Consider the following 19004-nt stretch of genomic DNA (forward strand, 5'->3'; position numbering starts at 1 on the left):
TTATATCAAAGTATATTGTGATAGTAGTAATTTCTGGTCAATGATGATGTTCAGTGAGAATGTTTTCAAAGACACCATTAATCAGCCTTACTGAATATATATATATTTTTTCCAGAATATTACAAATATACAGTATATTTTATGCAGTTTATTAATAGAAACAACACAAATATGCATTCCAGAAATAAATCTTTATTTTAATCCATTATTACATTATTGAAGCATCAAAGCAAACCATGATAATGAATAAAATCAGATCACATCAAATCTAAAACAAACAAAATCTCAAGCTACAGAATTGATTGACACATGAACTCAAGCCCCCTGTTAGTCTACACTAGAGTGATCACTAAATCAGAGAACGACTGATTTTAGAGCAAAGCAGGTCAAAGCAGAGGAACCAGCAGCCTCTATCCACAGGTGTGTGACTGATGAGTCCTACACAGAACAGTCAGCCCTCCTCAGGATCTGGGTGACGGGAGGCTGGGAGCTCTGGTGGGCCTCACAGGTCACCGACAACACCTTGGTCCACTCCTGGGCAGTGAGAGTCAGGGTGCTGCTCCAGCTGTACAGGTCGTCCTTCTCCAGGACCCCGGGACTGGCCTCCTGCTTCTTGCTGTTGCCTTCCACTTTCCAGCTCATGGTCCAGTCTGAAGGGAAGCCCTTGTTGGCCAGACACATCAGTGTGGCTGTTGTCTTACTGGACATCTCCTCACTAGAGGGGGGCAGGACGGTGAGGGTAGGGGAACTGTTACCTCGAAGAAACAAAACACATCAACCACATCAAAACAAAGTACTTTGGAAAGGACTTCTAAAATTGTATATGAATATATAAGTTACATTGCAAAAAGATGTGAAGAAAACACAAACAGTAACATGATATGAAGTAGATAGCAAGTATAAAGTTTACGAGCAGAAAGCGTACAATTATGCAACTACTGGGCAAAACTGGTTGAATCAACGTTGTTTCCACTTAATTTCAACTCTAAAAATCTATGTGATGATGTTGAATCAATGTGGAAAACTGATTGGATTTCCAAAAATTCATCAACGTAACGGCATTGTCTTTTTTCCCCGAAACTTTTGACCTAAATCCAATGACGTGATATTTCTTGTTGATTTCACATTGAATTCAATTTAGTTGACAACTCAACCAAATGTGAAATTAAACAAAACGTTGAACTGACGTCTGTGACCAGTGGGAAGTGTTATATTTGTTTCTGATCAGAATAACCTCATATTTATAGTATTTTGCAGAATCCACATTGACAGTGAAGGCTATCATGAACTGATTGCAATAATGACTACAACAATTCATACTATAGTTATCATACCAGAATAAGAGTTATATGGTCTGCAATCACACAAATCAAACATGCAAATAAATGCCAACAATTTAACATTTTGATTAAATAAACTGTTGAAAGAAGGCTCAGTCAAAAGCAATAAATATAAGAATCTTTTTGGAAAGTGAAATATCTCAAACCTAAATGTTTTAATTAGGGATTAAAGAGTTTAAGAAAAAAAAATTGAATCAGACAAAAGTCAAGAAACTTACTTCCAACATCAAGTCTGGTGCCGCTACCAAAAGTGGACCACAGTGATACAAACCCAATTACTGCTCGTACAAAAACCTCCCATTCATTGAGCAAGCTGAACACTTACATGTTTTAGACTGTGGTTTAAATCATGAACTCATATGAATACTGGCCAAATATAATGCTTTATTCTTAATTTGAAATTTTTATCTAAGTAAAAAAAAATACAGTTTTATTAATTAAAATATATAAAGTTATAAAGCAAAGAAAAAATTTCTCAACATAAAGTAATACAATACAGTGACCGCTCTTTCCTGTGGATTTCTGAACATAACGCGCCAAACAAATGGAGGTATTTTGGATATAAAAATAATCTTTATGGAACAAAAGGAAAATGTATTGTGCAACTGGGAGTCTCGTGAGTGAAAACATCTGAAGATCATCAAAGGTAAACGATTAATTTGATTGCTTTTCTGATTTTCGTGACCAAGCTACCTGATGCTAAGTGTACTTAATGTTTTGTTGAGCGATCGATAAACTTACACAAACGCTTGGATTGCTTTCGCTGTAAAGCACATTTTCAAAATCTGACACGACAGGTGGATTAACAAAAGGCTAAGCTGTGTGTTCCTATATTGCACTTGTGATTTCATGAATATAAATATTTTTTGTAATATTCATTGAATTTAGCGCTATGCAATTCAGCGGTTGTTGATGACAATTATCCAGCCATAACAAGTTAAACAATTTTAAGGCAATGCCACCAAATACTAATTGAGTGTATGTAAACTTCTGACCCACCGGGAATGTGATGAAGAAATAAAAGCTGAAATAAATTCTTCCCTCTACTATTATTCTGACATTTCACATTCTTAAAATAAAGTGGTGATCCTACCTGACCTAAGACAGGGATCTTTTACTAGGATTAAATGTCAGGAATTGTGAAAAACTATAGTTTGTTAACAAGAAATTTGTGGAGTGTTTGAAAACTTCCGACTTCAACTGTGTATTTCACTGGTCATCCCCAAAGCCATCTCCTACTTTGGTTGCCTTTCCTTCCAGTTCCCTGCTGCCAATGACTGGAACTAATTGCAAAAAATCACTGAAGCTGGAGTCTTATATCCCCCTCACTAACTTTAAGCATCAGTTGTCAGAGCAGCTTACCGATCATTACCCACCCAACTACCTCATTCCCATATTGTTATTTTTTCTCCTTTGCACCCCAGTATCTCTACTTGCACATTCATCTTCTGCACATCAATGACTCCAGTGTTAATGCTAAATTGTAATTATTTTGCCACTGTGACCTATTTATTGCCTTACCTCCCTAAAATTACTACATTTGCACACACTGTGTATAGACTTTTCTATTGTGTTATTGACTGTATGTTTGTTTATCCCATGTGTAACTCTGTGTTGTTTGTGTTGCAATGCTTTGCTTTATCTTGATCAGGTTGCAGTTGTAAATGAGAACTTGTTCTCAACTGGCCTACCTGGTTCACTAAAAGTTAAGTATTTTTTGTATTTTTATAATGTCTGACATATGTTGGGGTGCGCAATCGTGGATTGATTTAAAAACCAATCTTCAAATGAATTCTAAACCTCAGCCAGTGCAGAGACCTTAAAACTGGTATAACATGTGCTCTCCGTCTGGTCTTGGTCAGTACCCATGCTGCAGCATTCTGTATGTTTTGCAGCTTACCAATGGCCTTCTTCGGTAGACCAGACTGTAGCTCATTACAGCAGTCACGCCTGCTTGTAATGAAAGCATTGATGAGTCTCTCTGTAGTAGCTTGAGAGAGAAGGTCACACCTTGACAATGTGGTAAAAAGCTATTTTGGTCACGTTCCTAATGTGTGATTAAATATTTTGTTCAGAATCTAAAATAACACGTAGGTTTTTTTACCTGGTGTTTTATCTTTATTGCCCGTGAATTCAAATGTGCGGCTAGATTCTATCTCTGTGCTTTGGCGCCAAAAAATAAGTACCTCAGTCTTGTCTTGATTTAGATGGAGGAAGTTGTGAGCCATCAAAGTATTTAAATCACAAATACAGTCTAATAATTTATCCGGGGAGCTAAAATCCTCTGGTGACACAGAAATGTAAAGGTGTGTATTGTCTGAGTAGCAGTGAAAATCAATGCTGTGCTTTCTGATAACGCTGCCAAGGGGTAACATATATAAACTGAACAGTACCGGACCGAATTGAAGCATGTGGAATGCCACATGTGATATCTCTCAACCGGTTAAATAGGTCCACAACAAATGTAGAACTGGACCGGAGAGGCCAACCCACCTCTCCAGTCTGTCCAGAAGGACATCATGGTCAACAATACAATAAGGACTGATAGTACTGAAGTTTTCGTACAATAGGGACGTATAGTACTGAAGTACTAGTATAATACAATAGTGACTGATAATAATGAAGTACTAGTATAATACAATAGGGACTGATAATGATGAAGTTCTAGTATAATATAATAGGGATTGATAGTACTGAAGTACTAGTATTATACAATAGGGACTGATAGTACTTATCAAGGCTCAGGAGAAGACCCAGATGCAGACGTTATCGAAGTAACAAAAGTTTATTACAAAAACAAGGGGGCAGGCAAATGACAGGTTAAGGGCAGGCAGAGGTCAGTAATCCAGAGCAGAGTCATAAAGGTACAGAATGGCAGGCAGACTCAGGGTCAGGGCAGGTAGAATGGTCAAAATCACTGATTTACAGTAGAAGGTATTCAAAGCATGATAAAATAATCTGTATAATCTGAATTATAGTTAACAGTTGAATGTGGGTCCTTACCAGGAAGAATATTTACATATGACACTTTGCATTGGCAGTGCATGCTTCAGTGCTCTGGGGGTGTTTATAGCCCTGTGAGTTTAACATTTCATGACTGAGAGCTGTCCTTCATAACAGCAGAACTTTAACTATGACTTTTGTAATGAGCTTTGTGTGGATATTGATGTCTTTAATTCAAGGTACGATTTACAAAAAATCTGTTTATTATTTTAATGTTTTATTGTAATTTTGTCTCCAAATGAGAAAATTTGAATTCAGAGACTTAGAAAACATGACCAAATGTGTCTGTTTAAGAATCCAGTGGACAATACACTGTGACTCAGACTCCTACAGTGAAAGTCGTTCTACCAGGACAGACAGTCTCTCTGAATTATAAAACCAGCAGTAATGTGTATCAAGGATGGACCTCTTCTCCCCGTCTAGCCTGGTACCAACAGAAACCTGGAGGAGCTCCTAAACTCCTTATTTACTATGCTACAACACTTCAGTCTGGGACTCCATCTAGATTCAGTGGCAGTGGATCTGGGAGTGACTTCACTCTGACCATCAGTGGAGTCCAGGCTGAAGATGCAGGAGATTACTACTGTCAGAGTTACCACAGTGGTCCAGTGTTCACACAGTGATACAGAGTTGTACAAAAACCTCACTCAGTCAGACTGCACAGTGACTCTACTGCTACAGATGGGACCTACTGCAGGTGCTGAGGGGAGGAGATGATCCAGTAGAATGACACAGTGTGTTGTAAAGCTGAACAACAATAGAGTCAAACTAGAGCTATGTCTAAATGTTTCTACTGATCATTAACTACATGTTGACTCTGTTGAGTAACTCAAGGAAAACCATCAACCAATCTGAATAGAGATGTGCAATGATCAAAACCCCTAAAGATGACCTGTGTTTTGAATAGCTAGAATTTAATCAACATGATTCAAACACACACAATAAATCCCCTAAGCATTAACCATACATCTTCCCTCACACCACTGTGGTAGTTCCAGAGAGCAGCAGGTGAAGCAGGAGACTGGAGAGGTCAGAGCTCTGGAGATCTCCCCTTTAGATCAGAGTCAGTCAGCAGCATCACATAGTCCACACACAGACTGCAGTTACTGACCCTGACCTCTGGAGGAACACAGAAAGCAGATACTATCTGGTGTAATAACACAATATTAACAATATGCTCCATTTGTCGATGTCTATAATTAATATATCAGTCCCCATTCAGCACTTATATCAGAAACCATGTCAGTGATTACAAAGCTATCATGTTTCTCCATCACGTTTATTATTAAAGTCTGACTGTCAAAGAAGACTATTTACATATAAGACACTTTGCATTGGCAGCACATGCTTCAGTGCTCTGGGAGTGTTTATAGCCCTGTGAGATTAACACTTCATGACTGATAGCTGTCCTTCATGACAACAGAACTTCAACAATGACTTTTACCATGAGCTTTCTGTGGATAATGATGTTCTTAATTCAAGGTAATATTTTACAATTTGTTGGTCTCAAATCACTTTCTTATTGAAATGTCTATTCTTATTAATTTTGACTCAATATTGGTAATGTATCTCAAAAGAGAGACATTACCAAATGTTGACAACATTACCTATTACCAAATGTTAACAACATTATCACACAAATAATGATGAAATCTTAAATGTATCTGTTTCAGAATCCAGAGGACAGTATACTGTGACACAGACTCCTTTGGTGAAAGCTGTTCTCCCAGGACAGACAGTCTCTCTGAACTGTAAAACAAGCAGTGATGTGTATCCTAACTGTGGTTCGTCTTTGCCCTGTATGGCCTGGTACCAACAGAAACCTGGATCCATTCCCGAACTCCTTGTTTATCAAGGAAGTACTCTTAACTCTGGGATTCCATCTAGATTCAGTGGCAGTGGATCTGGGAGTGACTTCACTCTGACCATCAGTGGAGTCCAGGCTGAAGATGCAGGAGAATACTACTGTCAGAGTTTACACTACCCCAATAGTAAATATGTGTTCACACGGTGATACAGAGTTGTACAAAAACCTCCCTCAGTCAGACTGCACAGCTGGAACCTACTGCAGGTGCTGAGGGGGAAGAGAAAGTGACATGAAACACTGATTAGTAGAGGAGGTCAACTTTGAATAAGGTTAGAAAGTATCATTCAGATCAAACGTTCTCCAACGTTGTCACCATAGCTCTCATCATCATCATCCTCATTTCATTATTATCATCATCATGGCTGTAACTTGTTATAATGGTCATGAACTGAAAGTGTATATAAAAGTTATTAGACGTTTTGGAAGACATTACCAATCCATATGTAGAGTAAGATCTACTGAAGTAAAAAGAAAAGTGATGTTAAATCAGCATCTACCCCTCAAACCAAATCCCTACATGAGCTTCACAACCAATTATTGATGTGATCATCTAGCATGCATTAACCCTTTTCTTGAACTGTTAGATCTGTGAATGAGACATGATGCTGGGCTCAAACACATCAGGATAAAGGTAAGACCCAGATGCAGACCCTGTCGAAGTAACAATGTTTATTGCAGCAACGGGCAAAGGTACAGGACGGCGACCGGGCTCAGGGTCAGGACAGGCAAGGGTCAAAACCAGGAGGATGAGAAAAGAGATACTGGGGAAAAGCAGGAGCGGATACAAAAAACGCTGGTTGACTTGACAAACAAGACGAGCTGGCAACAGACAAACAGAGAACACAGGTATAAATACACTGTAACGGTTCTCTTCTTCCTCTTCCTCTGAAGAAGAGGTGTAGCAGGGATCGGACCTAGACGCAGCGTGGTTATAATTCATGGTTCTTTTAATAACGAAACTATACATCCGACCGAAATAGACGTACAATTGTCTTAGTTCACCTCCTTAAGTGGCGACCCTCGCCGCCGACCTAGGAACACAGGGCCCCACTGGACTGAGGGGCAGCTATGACAGTCTGAGGAACTGAGAGGTAGCTCGGGACTGAGGGGTAGCTCGGGACTGAGGGGTAGCTCGGGACTGAGGGGTAGCTCGGGACTGAGGGGAAGCTCAGGACTGAGGGGAAGCTCAGGACTGAGGGGAAGCTCAGGACTGAAAGGAAGCTCAGGACTGAGAGGAAGCTCAGGCAGGTTGATGGCTCTGGCAGATCCTGGCTGGCTGGTGGTTCTGGCAGATCCTGGCTGACTGGTGGTTCCGGCAGATCCTGGCTGACTGGCAGCTCTGGTAGATCCTGGCAGGTTGATGGCAGATCTGGCACATCCTGGCTGGCTGGTGGACTGGCGGATCTGGCAGAGATCCTGGACTGACGGCTCTGGCAGATCCTGGCTGACTGGTCCTCTGACTGGCAGTTCTGGCAGATCCTGGCTGACTGGCAGTTCTGGCAGATCCTGGCTGACTGGCGGATCCTGGCTGAATGGCGGATCCTGGCTGACTGACGGCTCTGGCGGATCCTGGCAGACTGGCGGATCCTGGCAGACTGGCGGATCTGACAGATCCTGGCAGACTGGCGGCTCTGGCTGCTCCATGCTGACTGGCGGCTCAGGCTGCTCCATGCTGACTGGCGGCTCTGGCTGCTCCATGCTGACTGGCGGCTCAGGCTGCTCCATGCTGACTGGCGGCTCTGGCTGCTCCATGCTGACTGGCGGCTCTGGCTGCTCCATGCTGACTGGCGGCTCTGGCTGCTCCATGCTGACTGGCGGCTCTGGCTGCTCCATGCTGACTGGCGGCTCTGGCTGCTCCATGCTGACTGGCGGCTCTGGCTGCTCCATGCTGACTGGCGGCTCTGGCGGCTTCTTGCAGACTGACAGCTCTGGCGGTTTCTTGCAGACTGGCAGCTCTGGCAGCTCCTTGCAGACTGGCAGCTCCTTGCAGACTGGCAGCTCCTTGCAGACTGGCAGCTCCTTGCAGACTGGCTGCTCCTTGCAGACTGGCGCTCTGGCTGTTCCTTGCAGACTGGCAGCTCTGGCAGCGCTGAACAGGCGGGAGACTCCGGCAGCGCTATAGAGGAGGAAGGCTCTGGCAGCGCTAAACAGGCGGGAGACTCCGGCAGCGCTGGAGAGGAGGAAGGCTCCGGCAGCGCTGTAGAGGAGGAAGGCTCCGGCAGCGCTGGACAGGCGGGAGACTCTGGCAGCGCTGGAGAGGAGGAGGGCTCTGGCAGCGCTGGACAGGCGAAGCACACTATAGGCCTGGTGCGTGGTGCTGGCACTGGTGGTACTGGGCCGAGGACACGCACAGGAAGCCTGGTGCGGGGAGCTGCCACCGGAGGGCTGGTGCGTGGAGGTGGTACTGGATGGACCGGACCGTGCAGGCGCACTGGAGCTCTTGAGCACCGAGCCTGCCCAACCTTACCTGGTTGAATACTCCCGGTCGCCCTGCCAGTGCGGCGAGGTGGAATAGCCCGCACTGGGCTATGCAGACGAACCGGGGACACCGTGCGCAAGGCTGGTGCCATGTAAGCCGGTCCAAGGAGACGCACTGGAGACCAGATACGTAGAGCCGGCTTCATGACACTTGGCTCGATGCTTACTCTAGCCCGGCCGATACGAGGAGCTGGTATGTACCGCACCAGGCTATGCACCCGCACTGGAGACACCGTGCGCTCCACAGCATAACACGGTGCCTGCCCGGTCTCTCTAGCCCCCCGGTAAGCACAGGAAGTTGGCGCAGGTCTCCTACCTGGCGTCGCCATACTCTCTGTGTGCCTCCCCCAAGAAATTTTTGGGGCTGACTCTCGGGCTTCCATCCGCGTCGCCGTGCTGCCTCCCCATACCAGCGCCTCTCCACCTTCGCCGCCTCCAGCTCTTCTTTGGGGCGGCGATATTCTCCAAGCTGAGCCCAGGGTCCTTAACCATCCAATATCTCCTCCCAAGTCCATGAGTCTTGTGCTGCTGGCTGCCTCTCCTGCTGTTGCTGCTTGTCACCACGCCGCTTGGTCCTGTTGTGGTGGGTGGTTCTGTAACGGTTCTCTTCTTCCTCTTCCTCTGAAGAAGAGGTGTAGCAGGGATCGGACCAAGACGCAGCGTGGTTATAATTCATGGTTCTTTTAATAATGGAACTATACATGAAATAGACTACAAAACAAGAAAAACACACAAGAACTATGGTCAGAACGTGACATACACAGGGGATAATTGGGAAGATGGGCAACACCTGGAGGGGGTGGGGACAATCACAAGGACAGGTGAAACAGATCAGGGCATGACAAAACATGAGACACATTCATGTGGAGACATGAATACACTACACACTATTATCATTAAGTAGAATATTCCTTTTATCTGTCATTAATTACATGGTGGAATATCTGTTGTCTCCCTCTCTGAATCCACCATGGAGGTTAAACCAGTCCAATCCCTCACATCTGGCCCAGCCCAGGGTATTTCAGGCAGTGAAGCTCTTCAACTGCTAGACTGGTAGCTGTGGGAGTGAAATTGAGAGTTTCATAGACTGGGCTGGGTAGTTCTGCTTGTCCCAGAATAGAGCATTACTGTCACCAGATGTTCACTCCGTTATCAGGGGGTTGGAGGTAGAGAAATATAATGGAGAAGTTTAGACCACACATTGTTGAAAATCATAAAATAATTTAAACATTATAAATATGTATGTTATGGAAAGTAACAATGTAGCAGTGTGAGTTCTGAGAGCATATCTCAGAGGTTTATTATCAAATATCACTAATTATCATCACTTGTGTTGGAGCTACAGTATAACAGGATCGTTCAGTTGGACAAATGATTGCAGAGTATTTGTTGGATCAGATGTACTTTTTATTCTGTTTAAAAACATTAGTAGCTATATGCTAAACGTTGAAATTATAAAAGAAGCTGATTGATGTAAATTAGTATGAAATGTGCTGCATATTTATGAGATAGTGATCACTGGAATCATGATTAAATCAACTATTTGGATATATTTGTTCTCCAATCAAACTAAGCTTTATTTTAACTCAGAGGCAGGAAGACATACACAACTGATATCATTCACTATTATACTGTTACATACAGATCTAAAACACTGTTTCCAGAACTAGCACCATGTGGGGACTCTCTAAACCACTACAATGGCTTCTCTGGTCTCTAGACACTACGGTGACTTCTCCAGAAGAGAGGCCAAATCACTGTTCGGTGTACACCTCTCCCTCTTCCCAGGGTGCCTTGCTCAGGGTCAGGGTGCTGCTACGGCTGTAGCGGCCACCCTTCTCTTCTTCTGTGGTGGTAACCAGCGCACTTCTGTATGTTGATAAAAGTGTTACATGGTCACTGCCCATATCATTGCATAGTGCATAAAATACACAAGAGTTCAGGGGCCTTGCTTTATCAAAGTTAACCATTTTCACTGCGGTGTCCAAAACGTCTTTCAAGCTGTCAGGCAGTGTACCCAATAAAATATGGACTGATACTACAGAAGCACTACTACTATAATACAATAGGGACTGATGCTTCTACATCTGCATGGCTTGCTGTTTGGGGTTTTAGGAGGGGTTACTGTATAGCACTTTATGTCATCTGCTAATGTAAAAAGATCTTTATAAATACATTTGATTGATAGTGCTGAAGTACTAGTATAATACAATAGTGACTGATAGTACTGAAGTACTAGTATAATAAAATAGGGACTGATAGTACAGTAGTTCCAGTATAATACAGTCAAATCAAGCTTTATTTATACAGCACATTTCAGACATGGAATGCAACACAATGTGCTTTACAGGAAAAAAAATATAAAAAACAATGAAAATAAAAACTTCAATATATACTACACAGCAAACATAAGTTAAAAAAAACTAAAGAATGAAAACTAAAAACCACCCTAAGGAATATATAGGTTAAAAATATGTGTTTTAAGATCTCACAGTCCCCAGAGATTCCAGAGATTGATGGAATAATAACTAAAGGCTGCCTCTCCATGCCTCTGCGACCTACTGGGTGCATAACTTAAAAGCATGTTTGACATGTACGTAAGAACGTACAGTTGAAGTCGGAAGTTTACGTGCACTCAGTTTTTCACAATTCTTGACATTTAATCTTAGTAACAATTCCCTGTCTTAGGTCAGTTAGGATCACCACTTTATTTTAAGAATGTGAAATGTCAAAATAATAGTTGAGAGAATGATTTCTTTCAGCTTTCCCATCACATTCCCAGTGGGTCAGAAGTTTACATACACTCAATTAGTATTTGGTAGCGTTGCCTTTAAATTGTTAAACTTAGGTCAAACATTTTGGGTAGCCTTCCACAAGCTTCCCACAATAAGTTGGGTGAATTTTGGCCCATTCCTCCTGACAGAGCTGAGTCAGGTTTGTAGGCCTCCTTGCTCGCACACACTTTTTAAGTTCTGCCCACAAATGTTCTATACGATTGAGGTCAGGGCTTTGTGATGGCCACTCCAGCCATTTTGCCACAACTTTGGAAGTATGCTTGGGGTCACTGTCCATTTGGAAGTATTTGTTGTCCTTAAGCCATTTTGCCATTTGGAAGTACAACTTTGGAAGTATGCTTGGGGTCACTGTCCATTTGGAAGACCCATTTGTGAACAAGCTTTAACTTCCTGACTGATGTCTTGAGATGTTGCTTCAATATATCCACATAATTTCCTCTCCTCATGAAGCCATCTATTTTGTGATGTGCACCAGTCAAAACTGCAGCAAAGCACCCCACAACATGATGCTGCCACCCCTGTACTTCACAATTTGGATGGTGTTCTTCGGCTTGCAAGCCTCCCCTTTTTCCTCCAAACATAACAATGGTCATTATGACCAAATAGTTATATTTTTGTTTCATCACACCAAAAAAAGTATGATCTTTGTCCCCATGTGCAGTTGCAAACCGTTTTCTGGCTTTTTTATGGAGGTTTTGGAACAGTGATTTCTTCCTTGCTGAGCGGCCTTTCAGGTTATGTCGATATTCACTGTGGATATAGTTACCTGTCGATATGGGATTGATTTGCACTTTTCGCACCAAAGTAAGTTCATCTCTAGGAGACGGAACGCGTCTCCTCCTGAGCGGTATGACGGCTGTTTAGTCCCATGGTGTTTATACTTGCGTACTATTGTTTGTACAGATGAACATGGTACCTTCAGGCGTTTGGAAAGAGGCACTGAGTTTGAAGGTAGGCCTTGAAATACATCCACAGGTACATATCCAATTGACTCAAATGATGCCAATTAGCCTATCAGAAGCATCTAAAGCCATTTTCTGGAATTTTCCAAGCTGTTTAAAGGCACAGTCAACTTAGTGTATGTAAACTTCTGACTCACTTGAACTGTGATACAGTGAATTATAAGTGAAATAATCTGTAAATAATTGTTGTCAATTGATAGATGTAGATGTAGATGTCCTAAACGACTTGCCAAAACTAGAGTTTGTTAACAAGAAATTTGTAGTGGTTGAAAAACGAGTTTTAATGACTCCAACCTAAGTACACGTAAACATTTGACTTCAACTGTATATTATTTTGATTAAAATACCTCAAATAGTAATGTTTTAATAGAGACAGCGTTTAAGAAAGTGAAATACTAAATATGTGATGAGACATAAATATCAAGAGAGCTTGTGAGCCACTTATTTCCAACATCTAGTCTGGCGTCGCTAACAAAAGTGTACCACAGTGGTGCAATCCCTATTACTGCAACAACCTCCCCCCAGTTTAAATACTTTCATTTCTTTAGGCTGGGATTTCAATCATAAACTCAAACCGTATGAATACTCGTCAAATAGTTTTTTAAATGTAATAACAAAGTTATTATGTTCATCATTCTCCAAAGTGTAAATAACAAACCATAAAATGCTCAATATAAAGTTAAGACATTTTTGGATAGTCCATCGGTAAATGCTCTACAGACTATGAGTAATATTTCAGCTAACTATCTACAAAACCTAACCCTAACCCTATCTCGAACCCTAACCTTATCCTAATCCTAACATTAACCCTTACCCTTATTCTAACCCTAACCTTAACCGTTATCCTAACCCTACACTTAACCTTTACCCTAAACTTAACATTAACCCTTACCCTAACCCTAACATTAACCCTTACCCTAACCCTAACATTAACCCTTACCCTTATTGTAAACCTAACCCTAACTGTAATCTTGACCAGCAGTTGCTTGTCAACAGATAGTTTGTTGATCGTATGACCATCTGTAGAGTATTTACAGATGGAATATCTGGACTATCCAAATAAAGTGTGCTCTACAGACTATTAGTAACATTTCAACTAAGTGCCTTCAGAAAGTATTCAGACCCCTTGACTTATTCTAAAATTGATTAAATGTTTGTTTTTTTCATCGATCTACGCACAATACCTCATAATGACAAAACAAAAGCATTTTATTTTTTTGCTAATTTATAAATTAAAAAACTGAAATATCACACTTGCGTAAGTGTTCAGACCCTTTACTCAGATCTTTGTTGAAGCACTTTTGGCAGTGGTTACAGCCTTGAGTCTTCTTGCGTATGATGCTACAAGCTTGGCACACCTGTATTTGTGGAGTTACTAACCTAGCCTGGTATCAACAAAAAGCTGGAGGAACTCCTAAACTCATCAGTCTGGGACTCCATCTAGATTCAGCGGCAGTGGATCTGGGAGTGACATCACTCTGACCATCAGTAGAGTCCAGGCTGAACATGCAGGAGATTACTACTGTCAGAGTTACCACAATCCCAATGTGTTCACACAGTGATAAAGAGCTGTACAAAAACTTCCCTCGGTCAGACTGCACAGTGACTACTGCTACAGCTGGGACGTACTGCAGGTGCTAAGCGGGCAGAGATTGTGACAAGGAACACTGATCAGTAGAGGAGGTCATCTCTGGCATGTGACAATATGATTATCATTCAGATACAATGTTCTCTGTCATCATCATCATCATCATCCTGATTAAATTACAGATGATTATTGCTATATTGTCATGACGCCTAAGTGTGAACATAAAAAGTAACCCCACCGAGTTACAGAAGTCAAAACATTTGCAAATTAAAATTAGAAACATTTCCGCCCCCACTTCCCCTGTATGAAAGTAAAAATATGTGGAGCTCAGACATTAGACACGTCAGTAACTGTCAATACCCGTCTTTAGTAATACCCACCTGATATGTCATCTATTACATGCTGGTTTATTCAGTGTAAGAAAGTCCCGTTCCTTTAGTCCACCATAGACGTTACAGTAAAACTAGTTCACCCACTCACATCTGGCCCAGTCCAGGCAGTGAAATTGAAACTAGACTGGGAACTGTGGGAGTGAAACTGAGATTTACATAGACAGGGCTGGGTGTTTCTGCTTGTCCCAGAATAGAGCAGCAGTGTCACCAGATGGTCACTCTGTCCCCAGGGGGATAGAGGTAGAGAAGACTCTATGACTATGTTGAAGCTGTGATACTTGTAATATTTTGTGGACAACATTATTATTTATTTGAGTTAAATGCAGGCATGATCACATTGGTGAGAGTCCAAGGTAGCAATAACATGTTAGATTACTGTCTTTATAAGTCTAGAAGTCAAGCAGGTCATAAACATTCCGAAAATATGAATAAAAAGTACCATCTGCTACATGTGGAACGTCCTTCTGTTAATCTGTAAACATCGTTGTATCTTGTGTTACTATGAACTACAGTTTGATGACGATCTAATTTCAAGTGAAAACCTAAATAACGAAGCAATGACATTTAGGTCTGATGGGTTTTATGAATCTATTTCTATTTCATTCAACATTTAAGACTAAAATGTAATTATTGACAACAACAAGAATCTTTGTCCAAAAGGGAAATCTTTATTTTCATCCATTAATTAAAGCATCAAAGCAAACATTCCTACAGTATCTAATAGTAATTAAACAGAACACATCAAATCTAACACTGATACAACCTCAGTCTACAGAGAGGATTGACACATAAACTCAAGCAAAGCCCCCTTTTGCTCTACATGTCAGGGATCAATAAGACAGAGAACATCTGATCTCAGAACAGAGTCGAAGCAGAGGAACCAGCAGCCTCGCTCCATAGGGGTTTGGGACTGGTGGGTCCTATCCAGAACAGTCAGCCTTCCTCAGGGTCTTGGTGACTGGAGTCTGGGATTTCTGCTGGGCTTCACAGGTCACCTCTCCTGCCTTGGTCCACTCCTGGGCAGTGAGAGTCAGGGTGCTGCTCCAGCTGTACAGACCATCCTTCTCCAGGACCCCGGGACTGGCCTCCTGCTTTTTGCTGGTCCCATCCACTTTCCAGCTCATGGTCCAGTCTGAGGGGAAGCCCTTGTTGGCCAGACACATCAGTGTGGCTATTGTTGTACTGGACAGCTCCTCACTAGAGGGGGGCAGGATGGTGAGGGTGGGGGCACTGTTACCTGGAACAAACAGAACACATCAATTAAGGAACTATGGCAGGGTAGCCTAGTGGTTAAAGCATTGGACTAGTAACTGGAAGGTTGCAAGTTCAATCCCCCAAGCTGACAAGAAATCTGTCGTTCTGCCCCTGAACAGGCAGTTAACCCACTGTTAATTGGAAATGTGTTCTAAATATGAATATAAAAGTTAGATTGTTTAAAGTATGTGGAGAAAACACTAAAGTATCATGGTACAAAGCAGATTTATGAACCGAACAAGTATAAAGTGGTTAAATAACTAGAGTTACTAGTCATAGTGTCAGTTATACATGTTATACAGATATTGTTTAGGAATGGATCTGATCAGAGTAGCCTACTCAGATTCATAGTATTTGCAGACTTAGAGCGTAAATACATTTTTATAGAATATCAACCATGGTAGATCATGAAGTCTGTTACAAACATAGCTTTGTATTCACACTAACAGTGAAGGTAACCATGAACTCAATACAGGAATAATGACTACTATATCCAATACTGTGAAATAGTTATTATACCAGAATTAAGATTTGTATTCTGCAATCATACAAATAAGACTTAGAAATAAATGCCTACAATTTAACATTTTGATTCAATAAACTGTTGAAAGAAGTCTCAGTCAAAGCAATGGATATATTTAAAAAAAAATCTAAAACCTCAATATTTTTATAGAGACAGAGTTGAAGAATAATATACTTAATAAGTGTAACCAGAAAGAAATATCAAGATCTTGTTACTTACTTCCAACATCAAGTCTGGTGCCGCTACCAAAAGTCAACCACAGTGATACAATCCCTATTACTGCTGGTACAAAAACTTCATGCACGTTTGACAAGCTGAATTTCTTTAGACTGTGGTTCAAATCATTAACTCTACTATGGTATGAAGACTTGCCAAATACCATTTTATCTTCTTCATTTTAAATAAATCGTTTTTTGTTTTGTTTTCCCTTACATTTAGCAAAACCTACTTTTTCTTGTACAGTCCCTAATAGGTGAAGTATGTTTGTTCATACAACTAATCTCACATGTAGACTAATAACTCTTATCATTTAAGCTTTCTGCTTCCAAAAAAAAAAGTATTTAAAAATATCCTCAATATCAAGGCTAAATTGATAGAGAAATTGACTCACAAGATCAAAAGGTGAAAAAAACAGTTAATTTAGTTGTTTACTTACTTCCAACATCTAGTCTGGTGCCGCTACCAAAAGTCCACCACAGTGATACATTCCCTATTACTGCTGGTACAAAAACCTCTCTGTGTTGTGTTGCTGCAGATGTTACAGTGAAGATCACTCATACATAATCATAACACTAATACACTTTAACACACTTAATACACTAACATCTTCCAGGTAGAACAAACACTTCATATTAGCTGTTTCTAGATAATACAAATGAATTTGATCTTAAATCCAGATATGAGTCTTTTTTCCTTCCTCTGTGTATCAGGCGTTCTCCTAGTCTGTAGATACAGTCCAGCATTAGATCAGTGTTGCTAGTATTCCTCCATATTGTCCATATGAAAGACAACAGCAGCAGCAGTAGTGATAGTGATCCATGTTGTATATTCCTTTATTAAACATGTTGATCTCAGATTTAACAGTGGTGGTAAAGTCACAGAGGACAGACAACACTACCAGAGGAATCCTACCAGCTTTAGTTTAGAGAAGTGTTCACTAACTGATTAGAGGAACTTACATCAGAGACCGAGCATGAGTGAACAGACAGTTCATTATATCTGATCATCATCAGAATAACAATACGATGGTGGTGTGCCTAAAAAAACATCATGCATTAGTGATGTGATTAAAAAGTTGCTGTTTGATGTTATATACATTAGCACATGCAGGATAAAATACATTCTGAAGATGTGAGCTTCCTGGAAACGGAAATACATTTGAAACATTCATTTGCATAATGCCTCTGCCCCGCTGCTCTAAGAGCATTTATACCCCTGTGAGTTGAACACTTCATGACTGAGAGCCGTCCTTCATGACAACAGAACCCACAACAACCATGACTTTTATCACCATCTTCATCTGGACACTTGCTTGCTGCTTTCAAGGTGAAACTTTTCCAAATGTATTGTTGAAAATGTATTAAATTTATACCACAGTAATGTATATCAATAATAATATTTATATTCAGAACTATTCATTACTATATGTAATGTTTCATTCATATAAATGTTTTTATTCAATTTTTCAGAATCCAGTGGACAGTACACTGTGACTCAGACTCCTGCAGTGAAAGCTGTTCTCCCAGGACAGTCAGTCTCTCTGAACTGTAAAACCAGCAGTAATGTGTATGGAAATAACTATCTAGCCTGGTACCAACAGAAACCTGGAGGAGCTCCTCAACTCCTTATTTACTATGCTACAACACTTCAGTCTGGGACTCCATCTAGATTCAGTGGCAGTGGAACTGGGAGTGACTTCACTCTGACCATCAGTGGAGTCCAGGCTGAAGATGCAGGAGATTACTACTGTCAGAGTTACCACAATCCCAATGTGTTCACACAGTGATAAAGAGCTGTACAAAAACCTCCCTCAGTCAGATTGCAGTGTCTGAGAGGGAAGAGACAGTGACATGGAACACTGGTCACTAGATGAGGTCAACTGTTACATGTTCCAATATGGTTAGAAAGCAATCATTCAGATCACATGACCATAATCATCATCATCATGGTTATGACTTACAGTATTTGTCATGGTCTTTAAGTGTATATAAAAATCATTTGAAGTTTTGAAACACATTATCTGTCCATATGCAAAGCTAGAGCTACAGAAGTTAAACAAAAGGTGTTATGACCTCAACATTACTTCAAAGTTACAATCACTTCAGCCCCCCAAAACAAGTCCTCATATGGACCTCAACCAAATATCTGATTTAAATGAATGCAATATTCTAGCATTATATTAACTATTTTCATGAGCAGATTACTGACCGTGAGATCTGTGAATGAGACTGTGAATGATGCTGGACTCAAACATGTACACATGTACTGTACACTACATACACTATCTACATATTAAACTATCTACATTGCATACATTATCTACACTGCATACATTATCTACACTACATACACTATCTACACTACCTACACTATATACACACTATCTACACTACACTACACTGCATACACTATCTACAATACACTATATACACAAAGTGTCTAGGTGTTCACACAGTGATACAGAGTTGTACAAAAAACTTCCCAGACTGCACAGTGACTGTCCTGCTACAGCTGAGACCAACTGCAGGTTCTGAGGGAATCAAGTATAGAAACTGTATCTGTATCTGTTAAAAAGCAGCCATA

The 19004-nt window shown here is 41.1% G+C and overlaps 2 gene segments (V, D, J or C); both read right to left on the reverse strand.

The window, feature by feature from the left end:
- Nucleotides 1-438: 438 nt before the first annotated feature.
- LOC139392935 (Ig kappa-b4 chain C region-like) lies at nucleotides 439-9017 on the reverse strand. The segment is given in 3 exon segments: nucleotides 439-755; nucleotides 1559-1618; nucleotides 9005-9017. Coding segments are annotated over 3 exon segments (390 nt in total).
- Nucleotides 9018-15071: 6054 nt separating this feature from the next.
- Nucleotides 15072-17632, reverse strand: LOC139393195 (Ig kappa-b4 chain C region-like). The segment is given in 2 exon segments: nucleotides 15072-15662; nucleotides 16422-17632. Coding segments are annotated over 2 exon segments (480 nt in total).
- Nucleotides 17633-19004: the final 1372 nt, after the last annotated feature.

Source organism: Oncorhynchus clarkii, chromosome 33 (assembly GCF_045791955.1).
Source record: "Oncorhynchus clarkii lewisi isolate Uvic-CL-2024 chromosome 33, UVic_Ocla_1.0, whole genome shotgun sequence".
NCBI classification, from domain to species: Eukaryota; Metazoa; Chordata; class Actinopteri; order Salmoniformes; family Salmonidae; genus Oncorhynchus; species Oncorhynchus clarkii.